Source organism: Vanacampus margaritifer, chromosome 16 (assembly GCF_051991255.1).
Source record: "Vanacampus margaritifer isolate UIUO_Vmar chromosome 16, RoL_Vmar_1.0, whole genome shotgun sequence".
NCBI classification, from domain to species: domain Eukaryota; kingdom Metazoa; phylum Chordata; class Actinopteri; order Syngnathiformes; family Syngnathidae; genus Vanacampus; species Vanacampus margaritifer.
The window spans coordinates 18228978-18256977 of NC_135447.1; the positions used below are offsets into that span (position 1 = coordinate 18228978).

The 28000-nt window shown below is 39.8% G+C and overlaps 1 protein-coding gene across 1 annotated transcript; it reads left to right on the forward strand.

Moving 5' to 3' along the window:
• Nucleotides 1-233: 233 nt before the first annotated feature.
• LOC144036445 (heterogeneous nuclear ribonucleoprotein L-like) lies at nt 234-27974 on the forward strand. The gene is made up of 14 exons (XM_077547107.1): nt 234-357; nt 822-940; nt 6278-6515; nt 6870-6955; nt 7233-7329; nt 7413-7485; nt 15063-15098; nt 15315-15383; nt 15464-15711; nt 18269-18390; nt 18494-18695; nt 26381-26438; nt 27208-27303; nt 27391-27974. Exons 1-14 carry the CDS (start codon nt 274-276, stop codon nt 27450-27452), a joined length of 1590 nt encoding a protein of 529 aa, XP_077403233.1. The 5' UTR covers nt 234-273; the 3' UTR covers nt 27453-27974.
• Nucleotides 27975-28000: the final 26 nt, after the last annotated feature.

The following is a 28000-nucleotide window of genomic DNA, read 5'->3' on the forward strand; positions in this document are numbered from 1 at the left end:
GTAAAATGCCCGCCCTCTGGCTTCAACATCTTGCACGGGAGCGTATGGGTTATCGGCTATCCGGTAATATATACAGATCAGTGCGTAGCCCCTAATTTGTGTAAGTGGGATGAAATGTGGGAGTTTAGTCATAATTATTTTCCCCCATTTTAGAAACATGTGGAGAATTTTTTGTTTCCCTGTCAATAATAAAGTTCAATATTTGAAACACGAAACTACGTTGTCCCGTTGATCATGAATGCAACATGAGCCTGGCACAAGGGGCAGGACAACATGGCTGCCGCTGCGGGCCGTTTCTACGGAGAAGGAGGCAGAGCAACAAAAAGGCAGAAAACTGAAGACGGGGGGATGACAACGGTTAGACGTGCCTTCTTGTCGCAATAATTAATCGTTAATGCAATTGTTGTTATATTAAAATTTAGCTTTGGATACCTAGACATCGCTACCTAAGACCTTCTTACGCTACAGTAGACAAGAAGCTATCCATTAGCAAACACATTTGTCCATACGCTAGTTAGCATTTTTTGTACTAATCTGTCTCCTCAGGAATTTAGGTGATTTGGTGGACCAGTCGTCAGAATTAAAAGATTGTTAAAGCTCTAAAATACAAAATCAATCATTTGTTTATCGGTTTGACGTCCCAGTGACTGTTAATAATTGCTAATATTTAGTGCTAAGCTCAATGCAATTTGCATTTAAGATACCACATTTGGGCCCAGTTTTACATGCTATGTGAGTTGGTGGAGGCGAATTCATTTCCCACATTCCTTTGCACATCATTTATGAGCCGTCTAGCGTCACTGTGATGATATTGTTTTCAGGAGAGCTACGATGATCCCCATAAACCTTTACCCTCGCCGGTGGTGCACATCAGGGGTTTGGTTGATGGTATTGTGGAGACTGACTTGGTGGAAGCCTTACAAGAGTTTGGGACAGTCAGGTATGAATCCCCTGGAAGAGTTGTGAAGTAGATTTTTTACAAGTATTTCTTATTGAACATTCCTTTTGTAACTTCTTGAAACGCTGGTTTCCACGACCGTTTTGACAGAAGCCATTTGAAAAATAAATCATGTTGGGTTAAAATTAAATAATTTTTACTTAAGTATTACAAACCTGATGTACACACTGCAAATTTGTGGCTTACTGTATTCAATTCAGCATTAAAGCTGTTAGCGAGTTGATTATTTTGAACCCAGAAAAAAACATTGACCAATGCCAAGGATGAGTAGATGGGTAATCAGTTTACGTACAGAAATCCTCAACATTAATCCAGCCCATTTGATTGAAAAATCCTGTGTGGAGTGATGCAGTTCCACTCCCAATCCACTAAAACATTGAAAATGATTTATTTTTTATTCCGTTTTAGTGGCAGTGGGTTGTAGTTTCAATTAAATGCCATTATGAGATTTATACTATGCTTAGAAGGTAACGCCCCTATTCCACTGAGTTGCGAGCGTTGCCGAATGTTGCGAAACGTAAATTCCACAAGGTTTGGAATTGGTTGGAATATGTTGCATTTGTGTTCGGAGTTATTCGTAATTGTCGCCATTATTACAAGGAATCCATTGTTTCACCAACATGCGCATTTGCTCGTGATCCCGTCGTGATTCATCGTAATTTGTCATAAATGTGTTGGCAAAGTTCTTTCCGAGGTCCCATTCATAAATTCACTCTGACGCCCATATACTACGGTGAGAGTGTGTTTGTTTTCAGGCGGAAATGCGCTGCTTGGAGATGTGCGTCTCTGCCTGCAATCGCACACGCATTGAAATCATATTTCAAAAACGAAGTGTTTGTGTTGTTCCAAGTGTTCAATGTGCCCCAGCCCACCACGGGTAGTGCTGACCGTCAAGCATGCAGATGTTGCCGCGCGGGTATATATAGGCTCTATCAATGGCATCTGACTCCCTAAACAAAAAAGGCTTAAGCCAATTAAGTGTCAAAATGATGTACGCTGTCATATTGGACATTTTTTGTGCAGAGCGTTCTCGCTATAATGTGGTGCGCACATGGGCCCTGTTCATTTTGGATTTATTTCCTGGACTGTATTGTGCTATAAAAAATGCCAATGGCGTATCGGCATAATTTAGATAGCACTCCTACCCACTCAGGTTTCATATATTCTTCATTTGAGAAAGAAAGAAAGAAAAAAAACAGTCACAGGTGACACGCAGCAACCGGTCCATTTTGGTGGCATTATGAATGAAAAGCGTGTAGCCGCAAGATGGCACAAGCTAGTGTCTTCTTGTGCCGGTCCCAAGCCCGGATAAATACAGAGGGTTGTGTCAGGAAGGGCATCCGACGTAAAAACGTTGGCCATATCAAACATGTGAATCAAATATATGACTTCCATACCGGATCGGTCGAGGCCCGGGTTAACAACGACCGCCATTGGTGCTGTTGACCTTCAGGGTGCCGGTGGAAATTGGACTACTGTTGGTCGAAGAAGGAGAGGAGGAAGGTGTGTTCGTAGGAAGAAAGAGAAGAGGAACACCATGAGTCTAGGACTGAGTAGGGACTTTGAATGTTGCAACGATGATGGGAAAAGGTAGAGAGCTGTTTGACATGATGCAGAGGAGGAAGGTGGATACACTATGTGTTCAGGAGACCAGGTGGAAAGGTAGCAAAGCTAGAAGTTTAGGAGCAGGGTACAAGTTGTTCTATCACGGTGTAGATAGGAGGACAAATGGAGTAGGAAATATCGTGAAGGAGGAGTTTGTTAGGAACGTCCTGGAGTTAAAAAATGTCAAAGTGATGAGCCTGAAGCTAGGAATCGAAGGTGTGATGATCAACTTTTAGTTGGACCTTGATGAAATAATGCCGAGTATCCCTAGAAGTGAGAGAGTTGTCATTGGTGCAGACTTCAATGGACACGTTGGTGCAGGAAACCGAGGTGATGAAGAGGTGATGGGCAAGTTTGGTATCCAGGAGAGGAACGCAGAAGGACAGATCGTGGTTGACTTTGCAAAAAGAATGGAAATGGCTGTCGTGAATACTTTCTTCCAGAAGAGGCAGGAATATAGGGTGACCTACAAGAGTGGAGGTAGGCGTACACAGGTAGACTACATCTTGTGTAGACGGTGTAATCTGCAGGAGATCAGCGACTGCAAAATAGTGGTAGGTGAGAGTGTAGCCAGACGGCATAGGATGGTAGTGTGTAGGAAGATTCTGTCGGTGAGGAAGACAAAGATGGCAAAGGCAGAGCAGAGGACGAAATTGTGGAAGCTGAAAAAGGAAGAGTGTTGTATGAATTTAAGGAAGGAGTTGGTCAGGCTTCCAGATGACTGGACAACTACAGCAAATTTGATCAGGAAGACAGGTAGGACAGTCTTTGGTGTGTCAACTGGAAGAAAAAGGGATAAGGAGACTTGGTGGTGGAATGAAGCGGTGCAGAAGTGGATCCAGAGAGGGAGGTTAGCTAAGAAGAAGTGGGACACTGAGAGGACTGAAGAAAGTAGAAAGGAGTACAGAGAAATGCAGTGTAAGGAGAAAGTAGAAGTGGCAAAGGCCAAACAAGGGGCTTACGATGACTTGTATGCTAGGTTGGACAGTAAGGAGGGAGAGACTGATCTATACAGGTTGGGAAGGACGTGCAACAGGTTAGGGTAACAAAGGATAGGGATGGAAGTGTGTTGGCAAATGCCAGCAGTGTGATGGGAAGAGTACTTTGAAGAGTTGATGAATGAGGAAAATGAGAAATAACGTCTGGAGTCGCAGAGAAGTATGTTCAAGTAGTGCAGGACATGTATGAGGACTGTAAGACAGTGGTGAGGTGTGCTGTAGGTGTGACGGAGGAGTTCAAAGTGGAGGTGGGACTACATCAGGGATCAGCTCTGAGCCCCTTCTTGTTCCCTATGGTAATGGACAGGATGACAGACGAGGTTAGACAGGAATCTCCATGCACTATGATGTTTGCAGATGACATAGTGAGAGCAGGGAACAGTTGGAGGAGAAGCTAGAGGTCTGGAGGTTTGAGGTTGAAAGGAGGGGAATGAAGGTTAGCTGTAGCAAGACGGAGTATCTGTGTGTGAATGGGAGGGACCCAAGTGGAAAAGTGAGGTTACACGGAGAAGAGACCAAGAAGGTGGAGGAGTTTAAGTATTTAGGGTCAACAGTCCAGAGCAATGGAGACTGTGGAAAAGAAGTGAAGAAGCGTGTGCAGGCAGGCTGGAACGGGTGGAGAAAAGTCTCAGGTGTGATGTGTGATAAAAGAGTTTTAGCTCAAATGAAATTAAAGTTTTTAAAACTGTGGTGAGACCAGCGATGTTGTTTGCTTTGGAGACAATGCCACTGAGGAAAAGACAGGAGGCAGAACTGGAGATAAAGTCAGAGAGGCAAGACTTGAGATAATTTGGACATATCCAGAGGAGAGATAGTGAGTATATTGGCAGAAGGATGCAGAGTTTTCAAATGCCAGGCAGGAGGTCTAAAGGAAGACCAAAGAGGAGGTTTATGGATGTAGTTAAAGAGGACATGAAGGTAGTTGGTGTGAAAGCAGAGGATGCAGAGGACAGGGTTAAATGAAGGCAACTGATTCGCTATCGTGACCCCTGAAGGGAAAAGCCGAAAGGACAAGAAGATGAACGAAAGCGTGACTGATAGTCACCAAATTTATGTCTACATGTGCGGATGATAATCTGAAAATAAATATTAGAACTAAATTCTCAGTTTTATTATTATTATTATTGTTGTTGTTGTTGTTCACGTCGTGATGACTCCCAGCCGCTATAGACACAAAACAAAAACACGATTGATTGTCACCAAAATGTATGAGTGTATGTGCAGACGTGATAATCATAGTCTGGAAATATTAGAATGGGACTCGCAACATTTTTGATAATACTGTATTTGAAAGTGTTCATTATTATTATTATTATTATTATTATTATTATTATTCTATGAATGTGCGGCAGCGCTTCCATCTTAAATATTATCCAAATTGTTGCAAGCTTCATTCTGATATGTTTAGACAATGATTAACATATGCTTGCACTTGTACTCATAAATTTGGAGGACAATCAGTCATTGTTTTCATTCATAATACCACCGTAAGGGCTGGTTGCGCATGGCTGTGTCGCATTCTGCCGCAGTCACGTCTACAAATGTCTCCCCCCCCCCTTTTTTTCTCCAAGGAAAAGTATGAAAAACCTGACAGAGTAATATCAATATTAGGGCAATATACTTTGATGACACCATACTCGTTTTTACAGCACAAAATTAGCCAGGAAATAATTCAAAATTAACAAGGAGTTGCTTGCACGCAAACGCGTCACTGCGATCACTGACTGGACCTCTAATAAAAAAGGAAACGAAAAATAATAATAATTTAAATCTTTTTTGTGGGTCAATTTGACTCAAATTTTAGGTTAATTCGCGCGTTGTCTCAAATGACGCTTTTACATCGCAGATATGTCTCAAAATGAACGACAACCTCATATTTTGCGAATTCAACATTCAAAGTGTTCGGCAATGTTCACAGTTCAGTGGGGTGTAGGGGCTTAAGTCTATGACTGATAGGTATGCATTTAAATTTAGTGTACTGTATGTTGACACGAGAACAAATTTAGTTTATGTTCGAAGTACATTTAAAGGGGTGGCATGGATCAGTGGTAGAGTGGTTGTCTTGCAACCCCGAGGTTGTGGGTTTGGTCCCATGAGAAGTACCCTTGAGTAAGATACTGAACACCCAGTTGCCCTTGATGCTGCGTCATCAGTAGGTGAATGAGTAGTAGAATGTAATGCACTTTGAGGACCATGTAAGGTGGAAAAGCGCTATATAAATGAATTACCATTTACCATATTATTTGTCAAAATGATCCCCACTCACAGTCTGAAACACAGCTAACACTAGTTTGCATTCCAATCCAATACTTAATTGCTTACACTTTTCGTATTGTCTTAGGAATGCAAGCATGAAAATCCCTCACCTTTCAGCGAAATTTGCCGTTTTGAAACCATAATAGGTGCATATTTTTTAATGCATATAAAAAGGAGTCAGTTACAGTTTATATTAAATATTTTTACTTTACATACTAATTATCAACCTCAACCCCAAATCCCTGTTGATTTAACTCAAGTTTTGTTTTGTTTTTTATTATTTATGCTGACTGCCGTGGTAGTCTTTTGGTTTAGATTTGAAAAACAAACGTGGCTTTATTTTTGGTTAAGGTTAGTGCAATTTCCAAATATCAACAATATCAACCCCATTTATTATGGATTTTCAGCTTGTTTTATTTTGTAGTTTCTTACTGATAAGGATTGTTTTTCCCATCCATAGTTCTGTGGTAATGATGCCCAAGAAGCGCCAGGCCTTGGTGGAGTTTGAGGACATGAATGCATCCTGCAATGCTGTTACATATGCAGCTGAGAACCAGGTTTACATTGCAGGTCACCCTGCCTTCATCAACTATTCCACTAGCCAAAAGATCTCTCGTCCAGGAGACTCAGATGACACGCGGAGTGTGAACAATGTGTTGCTACTCACCATCATAAACCCCATCTACCCCATAACCACGGTACGCTAAACATGAAACCAGTGTAATGTGAGTGGTTGTGTTTGAATATGTTTGCAGACCAAATTGAAAATACAGCAGTACTCTGATAATTTCTTCATATACGTTTTGTTGTCACAGTCAAAAAAAAAACTTGCATTTTGTATCATTACTTAATAAATAATGTAATTTAACCTCTTTAGATCAGATGTGACTTGTAATACAGTATATGATTTTCGAACCATTAAAAAGAAATATTTGCGTTTTTGAAGACATGCATATTGTTCAATCTGTGGCCCTCTGGGATATATTTAGAGTGCTTATGTGTGCATGCTGGAGTGTTGTTGTTGGTTAAATGATTCAAATGTTCTTCTACAGGATGTGTTGTACACCATATGTAACAACTGTGGTCCTGTACAGCGGATCGTCATCTTCAGAAAGAATGGTGTTCAGGCCATGGTTGAATATCCTTTTTGTCTTTATGCAATTTTTTTATATACGTTTTTGTAGTCATTTGCTTGAATGTCTCATTGATTTGTTTTGTTTTTTTATTCATACTGGTTGCTGCACTAAAGGGCTATTATTATAAGAAAGACATATACACCGTATTACATGTTAATAACCTGTCACCTCCTGTATGTGCAAAATTGTTTTGTCTTTGTAGTAAACATTGTCTCAAGTTATCTGCAGTGACTACCAACCTTTCAAATGGTGAAATGTCGCCTTAGCTTAAGTTGTCACATTTGACTCAGTCCAAAGTGCCCAGAGGGCCAAAGCCTCGCTCAATGGGGCAGACATCTATTCTGGTTGCTGCACACTGAAGATTGAATATGCCAAGGTATGTGTAAGACAGGCCATGTCATCATTTGTACAAGTGCAAATATTTACTGTTGGGTTTTTGTTTTGTAACAAAATTCACAGCCAGCACGCCTAAATGTCTTCAAGAATGACCAGGATACGTGGGACTACACAAACCCTAACATGAGTGGCCAAGGTAGGTTTGTCCCCATTCCTTCCCCTTTCTATTTCCTCTTTACCTTTCATGCCACTAGTATTAGATGTTAGGTTTCTCTACTGTGGGAATATTGCCTTTGATCACTATTGATTTCCTCCACTCACTCACTGACTTCCCCACCAATCTTGTCAATTTTATTGTTCCAAGGCATTATTCCCTAATCATAATTTTATGCATTTTCTTGCTACACAGCAGGCACACAGTGAGGGCATGAGGAGTAATCTCATTGACAGCCATTATTTTGTTCAATGCATGAGTGTATACCAGTGCACTCTAGTCACAGTACCACGCACATGTATACCATTTACCACGTAGGTCCACATTCCCTCAAGAGCATGACACAGCTGCACAGCGAATAATCTCTGCCTTTCCCAGTCCAGTAAATACTTGCAAGTGTGATCACTTCTAGTATTCTATCAAACATATTGGAGATTTTATTAATTCTTTAATGTAACTCAGCATTTAAGAGTCCCATGAAATGGATTCTGATGTCAGTATTTTATACCTAGTTTATAAGTCAAGTATTTACGCCTGATGTTTTCATTCAACATCCATTTTATATTATAAAATATGGTGAGACGACCGCTGCACTGACCTATAGTACTGTCACAGAACATGCTTTACCCCTACCAATTTTACGAACATCAAAGTATTTTGTTCTTATGACCACATTGGCATGAAATAAATAGTGAATGTAGTTCATCTATACAGTAATTTGAAAAAATAAAGTAGCAGCCATTATGGCGAGGGGTTGTGATTGTCATGTTGCATAGCAATAGCTTTTTTTAAAGCCTTAATAAACATTCTAATCAATACTGTTACATTACTTGAATGAAGGATTATTGATCAAGTGAGCGCATTCTTTGCATTACCTAAATTAAACTACCTTAAACAGATTTGATTTACAGTATTGCCATTACAGGCTTAAGAACTTAGTTTTTGAATTATCCAATGCTTAAGTCAGGTACAGAATAATTATGTGAATTAAAGCTACAGTAGGCTAAAATATGAGGGTCATTTAATAAATAAGGTGCATTTTTCTGTATAATGACTTCTATACAGATAGAAGCTTACTTTGTTTTTTTCCCCAACATAGTCTCCCAGCACTGTCACACACTTTTTCCATCTGTGCACAAACTTCCGTATTCCCTCAGCGTAAAAATCTTTGGAATGATGTCTCAGCCAGTCGCTCACAACACTTTTGACTTTGTCACTTTCAAACTTCTTTTAACAATTAAGCCCACTTGTAGACATTTTTTTTGCCTGAAACGTGGCACCATACACAGTTGACATTCTTCTATGAGTTTTAACTGGTTTGCACCTTTCAGCAACCAAAAACTTGATAACTGACCGCTGTTCAACCCTGGAGCATGCTTCTTGGTCGGCCATCTTTGTTAATTGCCAAAACTCTCAAATTAAATAAAATCCATGTGAAAAAGAAGTAAAACATAAATATGAAAAAAAGTAAGCTTCTCTCTGTTTTAGAAGTCCTTATACTGAAAATTCACCTTATTTATTGAATGACCCTTGTAGTTTTTTTGTTTTGTTTTGTTTTTGTTCTAACTGCACCAGTTTATAGTAAAACTGAAAATTAAGAAGTTGACTTCTTTTTTTTTTTTTTCTTCTTTTTTTTTACTGGAATCTTTGTTTTAACATACTGGGCACACTGTTCAAATATATGCCGTGGTGTCAGTTACTGCATTTTCCACACTATAAAGCGCATCGGCCTATGAGCCGTGCCGCCGAGAAGGATTGCTACCGGAGAGCGGTCAGTGGCCCACCGGGAGAAAGGCAGCGGTGGTGGGGTGCGTGGCCAGCGCATTGTGCGGCGCGGGGATTGTGCTGGCGAAAGCGGTGCGGCGGCCAGGCGATACCGTCCACCATCCTGCTGCCCCTTCCCTCGCCCCGCCGCACCCGCCCCCGCGCAAATAAGTCTAAACTCTTGGTCCAGGCCAGGCCCGCTTTCACGTCCGTGACGGGCCTCGGAACCCTTCCGTTGTGCATGTTGGCCGCAGGTCACAGTGCATGGAAAAAGTAGTGGCTTATAGTCCGGAAAATACGATATTTAAAGGGGAACTGTAGGTCTTTTCTTTACAATTGCATGTTCAATATGCACCCACTAGTTTAAACTCTCAATTCTGATTAATTTTACATTTGTGGATTAATAATTAAGAAGATTAATCCATCCGTTTTCATCAATCTCAAGGCACTGCCATATTGTGCTGTACTGCCTGCCCTCTGTTGTCAACTGAAGTTGATGTCAAAATGTTCTCAGGCTCACATTGCAAACATCACAGCTCACCTGTTTTCTATGTCAGGTCATGTGATGTTCACAATGCCAGCCTGAGGGTATGATGACATCAATTTCAGTCAACAGGAGAGGGCGGTACAGGACAAAATGGCAGCACCCTAAAAGTAATGAAATTGATGGATTCATCTGCTTAATTCTTACTACACAGTATTATTCAGAACACCGTGTTAAGATAAGTGAGGACACATTGAATATAGGATTGCAAAGAAAATATTTACCTCGAATTGTTCCACTTTAAAGGAAAACCTGACTCATTAACCTTTTTCAGTAGTAAAATATATTTTGTCTATAATTAATGTAATGTCATTATTTTTCATGAGCAATTAATACATTGAACTCTTTTACTGCCAAACGTTATCCAAAAAACAACCCCTACAGTGCCATCAGATTTCGAGCATTTTCACTCAACTTTCAAAGCAAACAGAATATTGTGTGCTACATAAACATGGTGGATACAATATGAAAGATTGGATTCCATTCTTTCATTAGGAAAAAAATGTAGGTTTGTATCTTATTCCGTTCTTTAGTAATCACAATTTGAAAATAGGTAATTTGAGTGACATCAAGCAAAAATTGAAAAAATAAGGAGAAAACAAGCATTTAGTGAAAAGATACATTTTCTGCACAACAGTCACTTTGCCACTAATATTTTTTTGTTTAGTGACGTTCTGTGAATTAGATTTAATCTGACAAAGGCTTTGATCATTCACGTCATCTTTGAAAACGTTTTATTTCCTAAGATCCGCCATGTTTTCATGTAATTTGATACCTGGGATCCCATTGGAAAAAAGAGAGAGTGCTGCCATCTGCTGGCCATAGTTAGTGGGTGTTTTTGGATTTTCCAAACCCATTCACAAATCAGTGCTGCACAAGACGTTGCACTGCCCATTGAGAAACAACACCCCCCTGTTGACGTGAATTGAAGTTATTGACGGTATTGACTTTTTGCACATGGGAACGCCCCCTCAGGGACGCTGGACGGCAAAAGAACCACTTGCGAGGTTAGTAGATAAATGTTCATACATTTTACTAGTAAACGTACACTCTAACAAAGATTGTAACAGAGGTGTCAAATTACGTGTTTCAAATCACATTAACAAGCCAGATAGTTACCGTCCACTCCAATTCTACGTACACACAGCTTAGTTTTGAAATGTACCTTCCTCAAAACTATTAAGTGCATTTGACTGTTTAATAATGGGGGATTTCGTCTTTGTGCTTGGAGTTTTTCACTCTGGAGCCGGAGAGTCATCTTCATGTAATTATTGCATAGCTTGCCACTACGATAATTATTTGTTCCATGCTAGCAAACATAGTAACATAACATAATCACAGTGTTTCAATATAGAACGGAACTATGTTAAAAAAAAAGTCAGTTAGCATGATAAACAAATTTTACCTTTCCATTACGAGGTATATTGTCCCCCAGTGTGAGTGTAGCATCTTGTCCCAGAGACCCAGCCAGCGACAAGGTTTTAAATCAGCCCCTGTGCAGGAGGAGAGACGGCATTGACTACATTATGATATAGGTCGTGCGCTGTAAATTCTGGCAAAGTCGGCGATTTGATTAATTTTGTAAAAACAGCAGGCGACAGAAGGTAAGGGGCTGTTTTCAAACTAGCAATCTCCAACTTAAATATCTCGCTCTATGAGTCCCGACTAAATGTGCAACTTCGACTGACAGGCGAACTTCAGTTGAAGTTGTAGATTCTATGGCTCGATGGGCAAAAATAACTTTTTATTTGTGAAATGACAGTCGCTAAGTTACTAAGGCTATGTTCACACTACAGGGCTTGATGCCCATTTTAGATTTTTTGTTAAATCCGATCTTTTTATGTACTGTTCACATTACAAAAACAAACGCGACATCTAATGTGAACGCAACGCGCGCGATGCAACTCGCATGCGCAAAGCGCACGTCGAGTGACGTACACCTAAAACAAAGTCATGTTGCAGTGTTCACGGAAATAACCCGACTCGCAACGTTTTAAGCAAGCGACTTTTATCGTTGTCGTGTGCAAATTTAGCTGTGCCAACGTACGCTACAGATTGGTGGACTCTTTTCTCGGCTGTGTTAGGAGTTCGATTCATGTGTCTTGTCTGCATACACTATGCAAATTCAGCTGTGCGAACGCCCGCGCTCCTGGTTGGTGGACTGTTTCCACGCTTGCTCTTGGTTGGCTGCTGTTCTCTGCTTTCTTGTACGTCAGTTTTGAATGTGCTGTTAACAAACTGAAATCCGTCTGACTTATTTTTTCATCTCATGTCGCCAGAGTAATGAGGTTGGAAGAAATAATATAAATATTTGGGGGAAATTAGGAGACACTCCTCGACCTCCTCATTTCATTGAGAAGTCTACCGAAATGACGTTGCGTCATCGCCGTACGTGATGAACCGTCTGGAGGGCTGAATTTCTACTATCGCCACACATGTCAACATTATGCTTCATGTTTCAAGTGTGATTAAATTAAAGACAAATAAAAATTTAACACTGTTACTCAAAACAGCTTTGTATATATTCACAGACGTGTCAGTAGTCTCCCTTCCAAGCACTCTCTTCTGCCCGCGCAGAGCGCATATCGAGCTTTTGATGACGTATGAATCGGATGCATGCGGATGAGCATTCGCAGTGCAGACGCATCGCATACATACCCGATTTATATCCACATAAGAAAGAGGCCCAGGTAGAGTGTGAAAAATCTGAATTGTACTGTTCACACTGCATGAAAAAATCAGATACTTGTGAAAAAAATCGGAATTGAGCTGCTGTGTGAACGCAGCCTTGGTTGCTCAGTTGCTCTTGGTCACGTCCACTTCCATTCAACAATCACTTCCTTCCGCCGTCCGTCGGTGCAAATGGTCAATATAGTGGGCGTGTCCTAATGTCAATTTATGTTTTTGGTGGTAAAAGAGTTAAAAACTCATTTTGCCACTTGCTGTCAACTGAAGATGACATCACCTGCTCAGGAAACGGGTAACGACTAATCATGGCTCATTTGGCTGACCAAACCCAGAAAACAGGTGAGCCGTGATTGGTTGTTACCTATTTAATTCCTATGTCATCTTCAGTCCACAGCAAGTGTTTTTAAAGGTATTAATTTTACATTAAAAATAATGAACTTGCATTAATCCTGAACAAGATATTAACTTTTACTGCTGAAAAGGGTTAAATCGGTCAAGTATCCTTTTAAGGTAGGTAATATATTGTTCCTTTTTAGTCGGTAGTACTCTGTACACTTCCAAAACTGATTACAACTAAGCAAGTTTGGCTGGGAAAAATCAAAAGGAACTTGACAGACACTATGTTTGGTGTCCAGAAGTTTTATGTTCTATTTCTGCTGCCCTTTAAACCAGAGGTACCCCTCGTATTGTGGCCGTGCAAACCCATATACAGGCTTACTGCATTTTCAAAGCAGACACATGCTGCCAAAGACACAACAACCTCTACAGCAACAATACAACAGCACCCAAAGCCATAAATCATGTAAATCTACTCTTTGGGATACATTGGACACAGTGGGACAACAAACACTGGAACACAACCTCAACGCAGTACTTCCTCAGTTCGACACCTCTATCTCCACTACAAGGGACTGACTAGGGGATCCACAGAAATATCCAAAGACCACCACGCAAACACCTCCTATACCCAACATAGTCCCATCTTGATATGTTAAGCATCCACCACCACCTGTTTACCAGTACAGCACACCTTCAGATCCTTGAGGAGCAACCACTTTTGACAGTACATTGATGGTCTGGGCAGGTTGTTTTCGGCTGCACTTTCTAGGCCTCGGGCTCTTGGGCTATTCCTTCTGTAACACTACTACAGGGATCCAGAGAGGAGTTTTCAAACACTCACCTGACAAGGGAACAGATGACACAAAAGAGACCCTTCTCTTGTCGAAACAATAATACAGCACGCTGCCACCTTCCTGTGCCAACACATGACACTACAACAAGCTGAATATCCACGCCTGCATACAGTGCGGAACTGCCATCACAGCACATCATCATGCACTAGATGCCTCTTCGCTTTTTCTACAAGTGGCCAACCGCCATTAAACCAAATCAAAGAAAGCCATTTTACATGAGAAGAAATATCCACAGGGGGGGTTGAGTCATGAAGACACAAGCATGAAACATTGATCAAGCATACGAGTACAGAAACAGATTACAAATCCTCTTCAAAGCGCTACATTTTTGGACTGGTATTCTGTTTTTCCCTTTACCTTCCTACCCGTTTCCCTTCTATCTGTGCTGTTCTGTTGTTTCATTTTCTTTTCTTTTTTTTGCACTGGCCCACAATGATGCCTAACACCTCCCGTGTGATGCAGGTTTGGCTCAGTGTGTCTGTGGACAGACAGCCCACTCTCAAATGATGCACTAATCCTGCTTTGTGGTCAGCACGGTAAGCTGGAAATGCTTGTCATCCCAACTTTGAAAAAAAAAAATGAAATGGCAGAAAGCAAAAACCAAGCTTGGATGTGTGGTTGTACTTATCTTTGGTGGTGGGGATGCAAAGAAAGAAGACATGAAGAAAAAAAATGGAGAATGAGTTGAGCTTGGAGGGTAGCATCCTTGCTGAAGACTATCCCCTACCTACCCACTGTGTCCAATACTTCATGTATGGTGCTGTAAGTACTGCTAAATGACAAATTGATGTAATGGTTAAAATCTGACAGCTACTGTGGACCAGAATCAAACTTGCTGTTTACTCAAATTGGTGTACCAAAATAATAGCTGATAGCAGTAATAGCGTAGAAGTAGCCATTAATTAAATGATTACTTATGACAAACTGGTATAATTGTCATTATAATTGTGAAACTGTCATGTGGAGACTTTATTTTGTGCCTACAACATATTTTAATAAATGTATGCCGTAGTTCTGGTTGGATAGGTAATGTGCGGAATAATAATTGTGGCACAAAAAGTGTTAACCCGGTACTTTTTGACAAATAGAGATCAAATATTTTTTAGAACAAATTTGAAGTGCAAATGATGTGCTCTTTTGTGGTTAGAGTAAACAACATAATGATTATAGTACGTGTCAGACAACTACTGCATACTGGAATTTTGTTTTATCATATGAAATGTTTTATGTAAACTGTTGCGTACCAATAATTTCATTTTGTTGTCATTATTAATTGTCAATGCTGTAGAGTAATGTTAAGGCAATGTTGTCAAATGCATGTTTTTTGCAGTTGTAACTTTTTTTTGCCATGTGTATGTGTACCTGCACAGATGCTGATGGTGAAGGCAATTGGAACAATTCACAAGGTGTGTTTGTGTTTATACTAGGATGGCAGTTATGAACAAATCTCCATTATGTCATTAATTGGGTTACAAAATCATACCTTAAGTCAGTGGTTAAGATGCAAGCTCCTTCTGTTGCATGTCAGTCACCTAGCTCCATAACACAAAGCCACCACTGTAATTTTCCAGCATGATATCTTGTTTAGAAGCTCTTAAATTGGCTTTTTTGACTGTACGTAGATCCTAATGCAAACCCAAACAAGCGTCAGAGGCAGCCTGCTCTTCTTGGGGACCACCCACCTGATTATGGTATGAACCCAAAAACTATTTAAATCTGATAAAAAACTTTGGAATACTGCTAATGTTGATTTCCCCCCTTACTTATAAAGTTGGCCCTCAAGGAGGCTATCATGGCTACAATGATGACAGCTACGGACCTCCTTCCCACCGCATGGGGCCAGGTATGGCCGGACGTGGTCGTGGTAATCAACGCTATGGCGCTGGCTATGGACCGCCGCCCCCAGAGTACGGCCCTCACGCTGACTCGCCCGTACTTATGGTATATGGTCTTGAGCCCTCAAAGATCAATGCTGACAAGGTCTTCAATATCTTCTGCCTCTATGGTAATGTGGAGAGGGTGAGTAATATAACAGTACTCCTCTTACTAATCCCTTGTAAGGAAAGTGTCTAATTTGGGGGTTTTAGCTTTTTATTAATATCAAATATAAGGCATATGAAAAAAATCACTGAGTGAGCTGAAATTGCACCCAATTGTCCAAAACATGTTGAAGTTCAAATGGCACTGTTCAAAATTTCAAAATTATTATTGTCATTATTATATGTGGGAGACAAATTTTTAGTGTATACTTGCGTAAAATTATTGCCCATTGACTCCCATTATAAATCACAATTTTTCAGTTTTTTTTTGATGCACTGTACACCTGAGGTGTTATAGTGCATTTCCCGCGATTACCCAATTTGTCCCTTCACTGGGGCATCAACTAAACGTAGGATTTTTTTAAATGTTATTTTAGAGTCACAAAAGCCTTAATACACCAGATGCCGCGAGAGCGAATTATCATTTTTGGTTGAGCTACCTATGTCCCCATTATTACACCAAAACAAGAAAGCATACTCAGGCCTGTGAGCCTTTGCAGACGCATTAACAGTGACGTGCACACGTGTATGTATGTTTGCTGAGTGTATGTGCGCACGTGCGTGAATATTCCAATATATATACAGATGATAATTGTGGGGCTGGGTGATATAAACGGTATATTCAATATAAGGTATACATTTTGCCGAAGGTAGAGATTGTGACTCTACCGTCTTACCACGTTAGCGCATGTTGGTGACATTGCATTAGGGCTTTCCCAACTAGCACGTCGGCGCGCACAATATATACCGTTGATACCAGTGTCACCGCCCTCCCCCCGGCACATGTTAACGTTGAGTGTCGACACGTGCATACTGTCAGTTGTAAATAAGTGTGCATAGCAGAAAAGAAAGGAGAACAGGAACAGCAGAAATTGGACGTGACATCTGTTTACTTAGGAAGTTGTAGTCAAACAAACTGCAGTATGCATGACATACTAACGCGGTGACAGAAGCTTAATTTCTAAATAAATCCCACGTTAACAAGTTGTGTGAGATAAATGCATTGAGGCGCATTTTACGGACGCTACCAGCAGCAAGCTAACCACGCAGTGCTAAAGTTCCCCAAAATCCCTACTGTGGTTCTGACGTCACTTACCAAAATCTATGGGGGTAGATTCAGAGAGGAAAATGGTGTGCTGCAAAAGCACAGTTTAAATTTTAAGTAAAAAAAAAAAAAAAAAAGTTGATTATATAAAAATGAAAACCAGTTGGTTGTTCATTATTATGTGCAAATGTGTTTTTTGTCTTCTAGTAGTTCTTTGACCAATCAAGAATATATATTTCTATCCAAATACCTATTATTCGCTAGAATTTTCAATAGGATATCTGAATACAAAAATATTTGATAATATTCATTTTTAGTTAGTTTTGTGGCATGCACCAGAGTTTCTCCACCACGTCAACCTATCAATTCTAGCTAGCCTGCACACCGCAAGCCATACTGCATATGCATAATTTTGATTTGAGATTTGCACAATAAATGTTATCCAAAGTAAATTTATTCTTTCATTGTTTAAAAAAAAAGTCAATTTAGCTTCTATAAAAGACTATGTAAAGCAGTAAGCAAATTATTTATTTTAAAAAAGCAACACTTAATTCTTTACCCTGATATATACCATTAAGGGATGCAGTTTATACTGTGATATGAATTTTGGGCCATATCGCCCAGCCCTATACTTGTGCCTTTTGGACAATATTGCTTTTATTGTCCATAGAGGGCAATAAAAACAAATAAATAAAAACTATATATGGTTGGACAGGTCTGATGCCACTGAACATTTTGAGTTGTCGCAAGTAAAAAAATATTCAGAAATGACTTAGATATCGCGTTTCTAATAGTGAGCCAAATGTTGGCTCATTTTACCTATGTGTTGTGAAAAATAATGTACATTACTAATAGTAGTAATGACAAGTTTGCTCCATATTAATTATTTGATTGTTACTAACTATGAGATTCATTTTACAAAAAACCTTTCTAGTTCAATGCATTTTGTAGAAACTTTATTTGTACGTACGCCGCCATTGTTGTTTACGTCGCAACGCATTCTGCGTAGTGACGAATAATGGGCGCTTGCTCTCTGACGAGCAAAGCCAAACGGGTATGCAGAAAACTAGGTAAGCCTCCATTACTTTCCGAAAGGGACGACCAAAGTCTCTTGAACCCGTCTGGTCAATGATGAGAGCACGGCGTGGAGCGTGACTTTCCCGATCGCATGTTGTTTCTTTAAGAATGTAACGAAGGCCTACCTAGCTTTCTTTATACCCGTTCGGCTTTATTCGGCAGAGAGCTAACGGCCATTATACGTCACTACGCAGAATGCGTTCTTACCTAAACAATGGCAGCATACATACAAATAAAGTTTCTACAAAATGTATGAACTGGAAATGATTTTTAAATAATGAATCTCATAGTTAAGTTAGTAACAACCAAATAAACCATATGGAGCAAACTTGTCATTACAGTCAGGGTTCCTTTGCATTTGACTGAAAATAAGTCATTGGTTTGTGTTGTCAACAGCATACGCTTTTTCCTGCAGGTTAAGTTCATGAAGAGCAAACCTGGAGCCGCAATGGTGGAGATGGGTGACTGTTATTCTGTGGACAGGGCCATCTCTCATCTTAACAACAACTTCCTTTTTGGACAAAAACTCAATGTCTGGTAGGGGCAGTAGTCTTGAAAATGCTATTGTCTTAAAAAAAAGAAAATGAAGTCATTACTATGCTCAATATCCAGATACACACTTCTTGTCTTTGCTTGGTAGTGTGTCCAAGCAGCAGGCTATAGTGCCAGGACAGAGCTACCAGTTAGAAGACAACAGCAGTAGCTTCAAAGACTTCCACGGTTCTCGCAACAACCGCTTCACCTCACCAGAGCAGGCAGCCAAGAACCGGATCCAGCACCCCACCAATGTCTTACATTTTTTTAACGCACAGCCTGACATCTCTGAAGAGATCTTCAACCAGGTTAGAAAAGCCATTGATCTGATCAAATGCTAGGTTTTTGTGATAATAAAAAAAAAAGGTGAGACCAAGAAATAATTTTAAAACTTTTACAGGGCAAATTAAATAACATATTAATTGGTTGCATAAACGTGCACACCCTCAAACTAAGATGTTGCTGCATCACTTTTACAGCCATCACTCAGTCTTCTTGGGTTTGAGTGTTTCATGGGCATATCCTGGACATGGCAATATTTGCCCACTCTTTGCAAAAATGTTCCAAATGTGGAAGATTGCGAGAGCATCTCCTGTGCACAGATGTTTGATTGGATTCAGGTCTGCACTCTGGCTGGGCCATTCTAAAACCTGACCTCTGATGAAACCATTCGTTTGTTGATTCGGGTATAGTCTTGCACCAGGACCAATACTGCATCGTGAATTGAAGCTGACAAAAATGGCACAATACCATAACTTCCAAGTAGTGGTACTTGAGGGGAACAATAATAAATACTGCAAAAGTGCTTGAATTGTGCTAAACCGGGCTGGCGTGCAGTGCGTCCGGTAGTGTCTGACACACGACAGGTTCGATTCTTCTTATGTAAATAAATAAATATCCGAGTCTTGATGTGTAATTTGTAGAGCTGTTCACGAATGGGTGGTAATTCGGGCATTCAATGGGCGTGGGCAAATTAACACTCAAATTATAATTCACGGACTCTGATCAAATTGTGTGACGTCACAGGAACCGACATTTCTTTATACGGTACTGTTTAGCAGGGGTGCATTTTGACAGTTTGACAATAATGGATATCAAATTAGAGGTGCTCGTAAAGCGAGCCACATTGAACTACCATCTGTTATGTTGTCAGAGAATGTGTTTTCCAACCGGTCACCGAAGTGCACATGAACTTGATTGGCGCTTATGATGGTGAGTGATCCACTCTTTACTCTAGTGGCTGCCATGTTTAACTCTTTCACTGCCATTGACGTTTATAGACGTCAAGTAAAAACCTACGGAGCACTGCCAATGACGTCTAAAGACGTCATCCAATTTTTTTTAATTTTTTTTTTTGAAACGGGTGCGGGCAAGGCTTCCGGAGCTGTGGTGAAAGTTTGCAGCAGGTCTGTTGTGCCTAATGTCTATTTTTGGCCCCTAGAGGGCAGCGATGACTCTCTTTTGACAAGATCGGGTGGGCGTCAGTAGAGGCGGAGCTAGAGCGTCGAGCAGGAGATGAGAATGGAAGACAAAGGAAAAATGGCGGCCGGTCGCGAGGAGCTCACGCCCGAGACGTTTTTTTTCAAAGACCAAAAGCATCGCTGAAAGAGCACATTGTTGACGACGATGATCATCATCGATGATGAAGATGAGGGTGGTGACTCCGTGGTTGGGAAGCATTGACGCGGCAGTAGAAGACGTTAGATGGAGCTAGATGGAGGAGGGAACGGGCAATGGCAAGCGTTTGCAAGCAGCTCTACACTTACAAGACGAAAGGCATCGACCAACGCTAAAATAGTACATTGATGACGACGATGATCATCATCGATGATGATGAAGGTGAATCCGAGCTTGACGGCGAAATTGGAACCGCTGACGCGGCGGCTATGACGGTGTCGTAACGCGGAGCACAACACAGCACGCACAGGCGGACGTTCGATCGGACGACGGAGAGTGCCCCGAGTCCAATGCATATTCATCGGAAGAAGTGTGTACAGTCTGCTACTTGCTTTTTATTCCCCGGAAAAAAAGGCCGTCAAGAAAGTGTAATGTTTGCACGCAAAACGGACCAATGCGAAAGTGAAAGTAAACTGTTGTGCGAGTCCTGGCGTCTCCTTGCACGCAGGAGAGCGTTACAAAAGGAAAAACTGTATTTGAAACATCCACATAATTGTAAGTAGTACCACAGTTGCACACATTTGTAAATAGTTTGCGAAATTGTTTTGTCAAATTGTTACACTGTTGAATGGAAAATGTATTTTGCAATCAAAAAACACTTTTTCATTGTTGGTGAAAGCGTTTTACAGAAGTAAAGCACTATTTAGGTGTTTGTGGCATCATTCATGGACAAAAAGAAGTGTACAATTCACTAGAGTGCATACATCGTTTCACAAAAAGCTCTTTTTCTCCGTTTTTTGTTTCAAAACAGAGAATTTCGGTGAAAGTAACCATTTTCTATTGTTGATTACTGAAGAACGGAATAAGGTAGAAACAAACTTTTTTTTCTAATGAAAGCTGAGAGTCCAATCTTTCATTTGGTAGTATGTGTGTTTCCATAGTCCAAACACAACATTTTCTGTGGACGTTGAAAGATAACTCAAAATGCTTAAATCGGCTGGCAGTGGGGACAACCCGTTTCTGAAAACGTCTGGCAGTGAAAGAGTTAACAGGGAGTCCCGCGATGGTCTATGTTAAAGTCCCGGACCCGGTTTTTCAATTCTCGGTTTTTTTAACCACTGTTTAACCCCTAACCGCTGGTTAAATTCTTAACCCGCCGTTAAGTAACCGACCGTTAAGTAACCGACCATTAAGTAACCAACCGTTAAGTATGCGTTGTTCAAAATATGGTTAGTCACGTTGTTAGTTAACAGCACCGTCAAAGTTAACAGTGCCGTTTACGGCGCTGGTTAGCACAGATATATCCCACAATTCCTCTTTTTGTTTACTTCCGGGTCGGGGAAAGAAATGGATACTATCCAAATAACCAACCAAACAAACGTTATTCAATCAGTGGTGGCAATTTAGGAGTTTTTGTGAAATAATTTTTTATTTTTTTATTTTATTTAATTCTTAAATATAATTTAAAAAAATTCTACTGTGTTTTCAGTCAATATTGTTATATTTTTGTATTTTTGCCAATATTTTTTATAGCATAGAATATTGCTTAATATTGGTTTTGTTTGATTTTGTTTCTCATATTTTTGTACGTTTTTTTTTGTCTAAGGTATTGTAATTTTTGTGTAATATTTTGATAGAATTGTTTTTAATTATTTGTCTTGTTTTTGTATTTACAATTTTACGTACTTCTAATATGTGTGTATTTTTCATCTAATTTATAATTATTAATAATATTTGTGATTACTGTTTTAAATTAAAATTAATTAAAATAGTAATTATTATATTAAATTTAAATATTTTTTTACGTGAATTATTAGCCGCTGTTCACAGTGTTGTCTGATTGTTGACGTGAAAGCAAACAAGAAACATCACAGGTAACCTCTTTGAAATCACCTCCCACTAAATGTTAGGCAAGCCCCTCTGTCAAATTTTAGAACTCATCTTAAAAAACACATTTTTATTCTTTCTCTTTTGACTCATCATGAGACTTGGCATTGCATTACTGCTAAGCGTTAGTGTGTGCGAAACTCTTTCAGAATAATCACCAAAGTCAAAGTCAAGCCCTCGATATGCTCTCTTTTTCTTGCGCTCAAGGAGCATCAGGAAGGCAACATTAGCCACGAACGCAGTTAACCACACTGTTAAAGTTAGCGGCGGTCCTTATGTGTGTTAACTCTAACAGCAAGTTAACAGCCAGTTAAAGTTAACAGAGTTTTGAACAACAAGATAACAGTGCCGTTAAAGTTAACGGTCGGTTAAATCGACTTAACCAGTGGTTAAAGATACAACCATGTTTTGAACAACCCGGCCCCGATTGTAAAATGGCATGTGACTTGTATCATCACACGTCTGATGTTGGTAACAAAATAATCTGTGTCAAATTCCCTAAAGAAATAAAATAGTTTTTATGAATTTGAGCCTAACACACTCAAGATGTTTCAACATAAGATGTTAGCAACATAGAGCAAGACTCCTCCAAGTAGCATGCAGGCTAAACCATCCAGCACTACATTTTTAAGCCATCAAAGTGTGCAATAACCAATCCAGATTCTGTCGTCCCAGTTGGCCACAATGCACTTAACAGACGAAAATGAGTTTGCAACCGTGGACGCTGGCTGTCGAACTCGCTTAGCATTAGCTAGCAAGAACAAAGCTACAATAAGTGAGTACAGGCGCTCCCCTACTTACGAACGAGTTACGTTCCGAGCGATCGTGAATTTGTTCGTAAGTTGCTTCAGCGCTATATTTTGTATTATAATTTATGTTTAAAGCCTATATAAGTATATTGAAGGTTTATATAAGTATGTTTAAGGCTTGTATAAGTAATCTGTATTGGTTTGTACTGAAAAAAACATTTAATAAAATGAAGAGAATACGTACAGTACTGTACTGTACTATGTATGTTAGAGAGAGAGAGCGAGAGACACACACAGTATGTGCATGTACGTAATAAGATAAATAAAATGAAGTTTAACTTACTTTTGGAAGATGTACTCGATGCTTAACTCTTTCACTGCCAGACGTTTTCAGAAACGGGTTGTCCCCACTGCCAGCCGATTTAAGCATTTTGAGTGATCTTTCAAGGTCCACAGAAAATGTTGTGTTTGGACTATGGAAACACACATACTACCAAATGAAAGATTGGACTCTCAGCTTTCATCAGAAAAAAAAAGTTTGTTTCTACCTTATTCCGTTCTTCAGTAATCAACAATAGAAAATGGTTACTTTCACCGAAATTCTCTCTTTTGAAACAAAAAACGGAGAAAAAGAGCTTTTTGTGAAACGATGTTATTTCATGCACTCCAGTGAATTGTACACTTCTTTTTGTCCATGAATGATGCCACAAACACCTAAATAGTGCTTTACTTCTGTAAAACGCTTTCACCAACAATGAAAAAGTGTTTTTTGATTGCAAAATACGTTTATTTCCATTCAACAGTGTAACAATTTGACAAAACAATTTCGCAAACTATTTACAAATGTGTGCAACTGTGGTACTACTTACAATTATGTGGATGTTTCAAATACAGTTTTTCCTTTTGTAACGCTCTCCTGCGTGCAAGGAGACGCCAGGACTCGCACAACAGTTTACTTTCACTTTCACATTGGTCCGTTTTGCGTGCAAACGTTACACTTTCTTGACGGCCTTTTTTTCCGGGGAATAAAAAGCAAGTAGCAGACTGTACACACTTCCTCCGATGAATATGCATTGGACTCGGGGCACTCTCCGTCGTCCGATCGAACGTCCGCCTGTGCGTGCTCGGTTGTGTTCCGCGTTACGACACCGTCATAGCCGCCGCATCAGCGGTTCCAATTTCGCCGTCAAGCTCGGATTCACCTTCATCATCATCGAGGATGATCATCGTCGTCATCAATGTACTATTTTAGCGTTGGTCGATGCCTTTCGTCTTGTAAGTGTAGAGCTGCTTGCAAACGCTCGCCATTGCCCGTTCCCTCCTCCATCTAGCTCCATCTAACGTCTTCTACTGCCGCGTCAATGCTTCTCAACCACGGAGTCACCACCCTCATCTTCATCATCGATGATGATCATCGTCGTCAACAATGTGCTCTTTCAGCGATGCTTTTGGTCTTTGAAAAAAAAACGTCTCGGGCGTGAGCTCCTCGCGACCGGCCGCCATTTTTCCTTTGTCTTCCATTCTCATCTCCTGCTCGACGCTCTAGCTCCGCCTCTACTGACGCCACCCGATCTTGTCAAAAGAGAGTCATCGCTGCCCTCTAGGGGCCAAAAATAGTCATTAGGCACAACAGACAGACTGGAAACTTTCACCAGACATGCGGAAGGGTTTCCTCTACCCGTTTCAAAAAAAAATAAAAATAAATCATTGGATGACGTCTTTTGACGTCATTGGCAGTGATCCGTAGGTTTTTACTTGACGTCTTTAAACGTCAGTGGCAGTGAAAGAGTTAAGGAGATGATGGAGGAAGAGGAGGATTTTATATCATGAGAGGGTCTTCGTCGTCGCTGGAATGCGCTTTAAAAGTTACTTCCTCCTTCATGGGGACAGGCGTTTCTTCCTCTTCCTCCTCGACACGTTGCTGAGCCTCCAATGCTGGGTGAGCTCTCACAGCGCCAAGCGTCGGTATTAGCGGCGGAAAGAAGCACTACTCGGAAAAAGGCGCGCATACAAAATCTAATTTACAGCATCTCTTTCCGAACATTTTTCGACATACTGTACGCGCAGACATGTTCGTATGTACCGTTGTTCGTAACTCGAATGTTCGTAAGTAGGAGAGCGTCTGTACTCACGGTGTGGATGGATTAAAAATGGACCAAACTAAAGACAAAATATCATCAGGGTGATGGCGCGGAACCTGGAGCATAGATTAAGTTATTTGAAAAAACTTTCCATGGGGTCGGGTTTATGCTGCAACAACTCAATATGCTTGAATGAAACAAGTGAATATGTGTCAGGCTAACTAACGTATGATGATGTTGCGCTGTTGAAGTACTCAATTTACCATTAAATATTGTGATCAAATTGGATTAAATCATTCCTTTGACACCACGGCGATGTAATTTTTAAATGAAATATTAGGTATGTTGCTAGCTATTTTTCTAACGCAGAAGTAAAAACGCCCGGTTCACTAAAACCCCGCCTCTCCCTGTGTGGTTGCCGTGCCCCTGTCGTCCTAAGCTGTCTGATGCGCAAACCGCCCACAAAACTCTGGAGCGCTGCGTTTGAGCACTCCTCTGCCACGCAAGACTGGCCAGCCCTTGCAGTACAACTGTGTCTTTTTTACATGTGGAAATTGGATAGATGTTCAATTCTTCAATAAACATTTGAAACAAAACGACTCCTTGCCACAAGAAATGGTGGGGGAGGAGAGAAAGAAAGAAAGGAAAAAAAAAACCTGAGTGGGACACAAACACCTTATGCTCACCGGGTGAGCGCGCTAACCACCTCACAATTCGTTCAGTTAGGTTCAACAGCGCAGAAATTTTACTTGTAGATATTAATCATATGGAGAAAATTTATCATTACAGTCGGGGGTTCTTTTTAAAACACAGAAACTAGCTTAAAACACAATCATATTTATTGTGCGTGTAAAAGCATGTGGATCACTCATGATTTTTTGTGCCATGCAACAGGTAGATGCTTGTACCTAAATAATTGTCTTATCGTTTTTAATATACTCAACTTTTGTGGTTCATCTATAATACGGAGATGATCATAAAAAGAGTAAACACTGACCAGACTTGCTTTCTCACGAAATATGAGGTGCATTCAAAGACAGTAGGACATTTCAAACTCAGATGAAAACACTTCATAATTGCATTAAAAGTTAACTTAAAGCAGAGATGGCAAATCCAGGTCCAGAAAGTAAAGACCTTGCCACAGTTTGGCTTTAGCCCTAGGTGCTAGCTAGCTAACGCCCATGGTGCTCGTTTACCTACTAGGGAGCTAGCTAAAGCGAAAGCCAAACTGTGGCAGGGTTTTTACTTTCTGTACCTGGATTTGCCACCTCTGACTTCAAATATCTAAACAATGTGGGCTTTCTTACACGATAAAAGCTGATGTATAAGAAAAATGATGGGCGTGAAGTCACTTTGGTGTTTTACTACTACAGTACTTACTTCACTTGTGCAACCACTTGCCCTCTAACCCCCCCCCCCCCCCCCCCCACACACACACACACACACACACACACACATACACGCACACACAATTAAGCAGCACAGGTCATAGATTGTATTAATAGTGTAAACTTTTAAAATGTTTAACTTGGGCTATTGTTTTTTTTTTCACAAAATTATGGAATTCGAACAAAGGTGTGTATCATTTTTATATCGTCTGTAGCAAAAGTTCTTAGTATTGTAATTGTGTAATGTAATAAAGTTGTTTTCCCCTTCTAGGTTTGCGATGAATTGGGAGTTAAGAGCCCATCAAATGTGAAACTTTTCACTGGGAAGAGTGAGTATTTTATTGGATTTTTTCTGTTTACAATTCCGCAAACAAATATTTCATCCCGTACAGACACAAAGAAGAGTGAGTAATTGGTATGAGTATAAGATGTTTTGGACATTTCTGGCATTTGTGTTCATAAATAACATTTTGCGGCAACTGGTCATGCCTCTCATCCAAAATCTAATTTTAATACTGTACAAAACTCAACATATTTATATTGAGGAATTATTTTTTTATTTTATTTTCCTGAATATAGTGTTATATAATGTAAATGAGTGAACCAAAGGACAGTATATTATTTAATGTTTTTATGTTGCCGGTGTTGGATTGGACATCTATGTCCACATTAAGTCAATTTAATATTTTTACCACAAACCAATACTATTGGTGATTCCCCTGTTGTTTTTACAAATTAATGAACTTAGTGTTGAAAATAGGTTGCTCTAATGAACGATGAACTGTTGAATAACTCAAAAAACATGCTATTTGTTGTTTAGTTTCCTGAAATATAATTGTACTGGAGATACAGTACTCCACTGCGACAAATCATTGTACATTCTTGAAACGCATGACGCCATTATGAGGTCATATACACACAAAGGTCTGGAACCAAACAATCGCCAATACTAAGCATTGTACATTCTAAAATAAATAAATAAAAACACACACACACTGTGATTTATTTTAGTTATGTATATATATATATATATATATATATATATATATATATATATATATATATAATTAAAAAAATAATAATTACCTACTCAAACAGGCGAGCGAAGTTCATCAGGTTTGCTTGAGTGGGAATCCATTAATGATGCCATGGAAGCCCTGGCAATGATGAACCATCACCAGATGAAAAACCCCAGTAAGTATTTACACAGATTGCATTGCAAATCATCGTTTTAACTTTCAAAATGTATGTGTACAATGTTTTTGCCTTTTCTTTTTCTAGGTGGGCCCTACCCGTACACTCTGAAGTTGTGTTTCTCAACCACCCATAATACCAGCAGCTAAATAGTACCGCTTCAATATCACATTTTATTTCTTTGCATAAATAAACTATAATGTAGTTCTGTTCTTATGACCTGTTCAAATGTTCACTCACTATTGACACAAATAGAATTGTTGTGCTTTACTATATTATTTAAGTGATTATAGTATTTCTTCTTTTCAGTGTATTAATATCAATTCCCCAATCGGAAATATTTAAATAATAAACCCAGCCTTTTTTTTTAAATAGAGGGATTTTCACTTAGAAAATAAACATGCATTATGTATAAGTATTTATTGGCAAGCTGTGTTTATGAGCAAATTGCAGTTTTCAGATTTTTATTTGTAGTTCAGTTGGGTACCTCCTGTACAAATGATCACTTATCTAGTAGTTATGTCATGTTAACACTAAGAATAAATAAAGCATCTGGAAACGCTGCAGAAGTTCAGTTTTGCAACTGTGACTTAATGGGAAAGCATCCAAGTCTAAACAATACAGTACACTATACATAATGCATTAAATAAACGTGAAATACAGATTTTTAACATTGTGTTTCAATGTTTTAAATGTG

Excerpts from the sequence above, each read along its gene's own strand:
- LOC144036445 (XM_077547107.1), top strand. The coding sequence starts at position 274 with ATGGCTGCCGCTGCGGGCCGTTTCTACGGAGAAGGAGGCAGAGCAACA. Across the intron at positions 15,384-15,463 it reads GGACCACCCACCTGATTATG|TTGGCCCTCAAGGAGGCTAT; the intron begins GTATGAACCCAA and ends TTACTTATAAAG. Across the intron at positions 15,712-18,268 it reads TCTATGGTAATGTGGAGAGG|GTTAAGTTCATGAAGAGCAA; the intron begins GTGAGTAATATA and ends TTTTTCCTGCAG.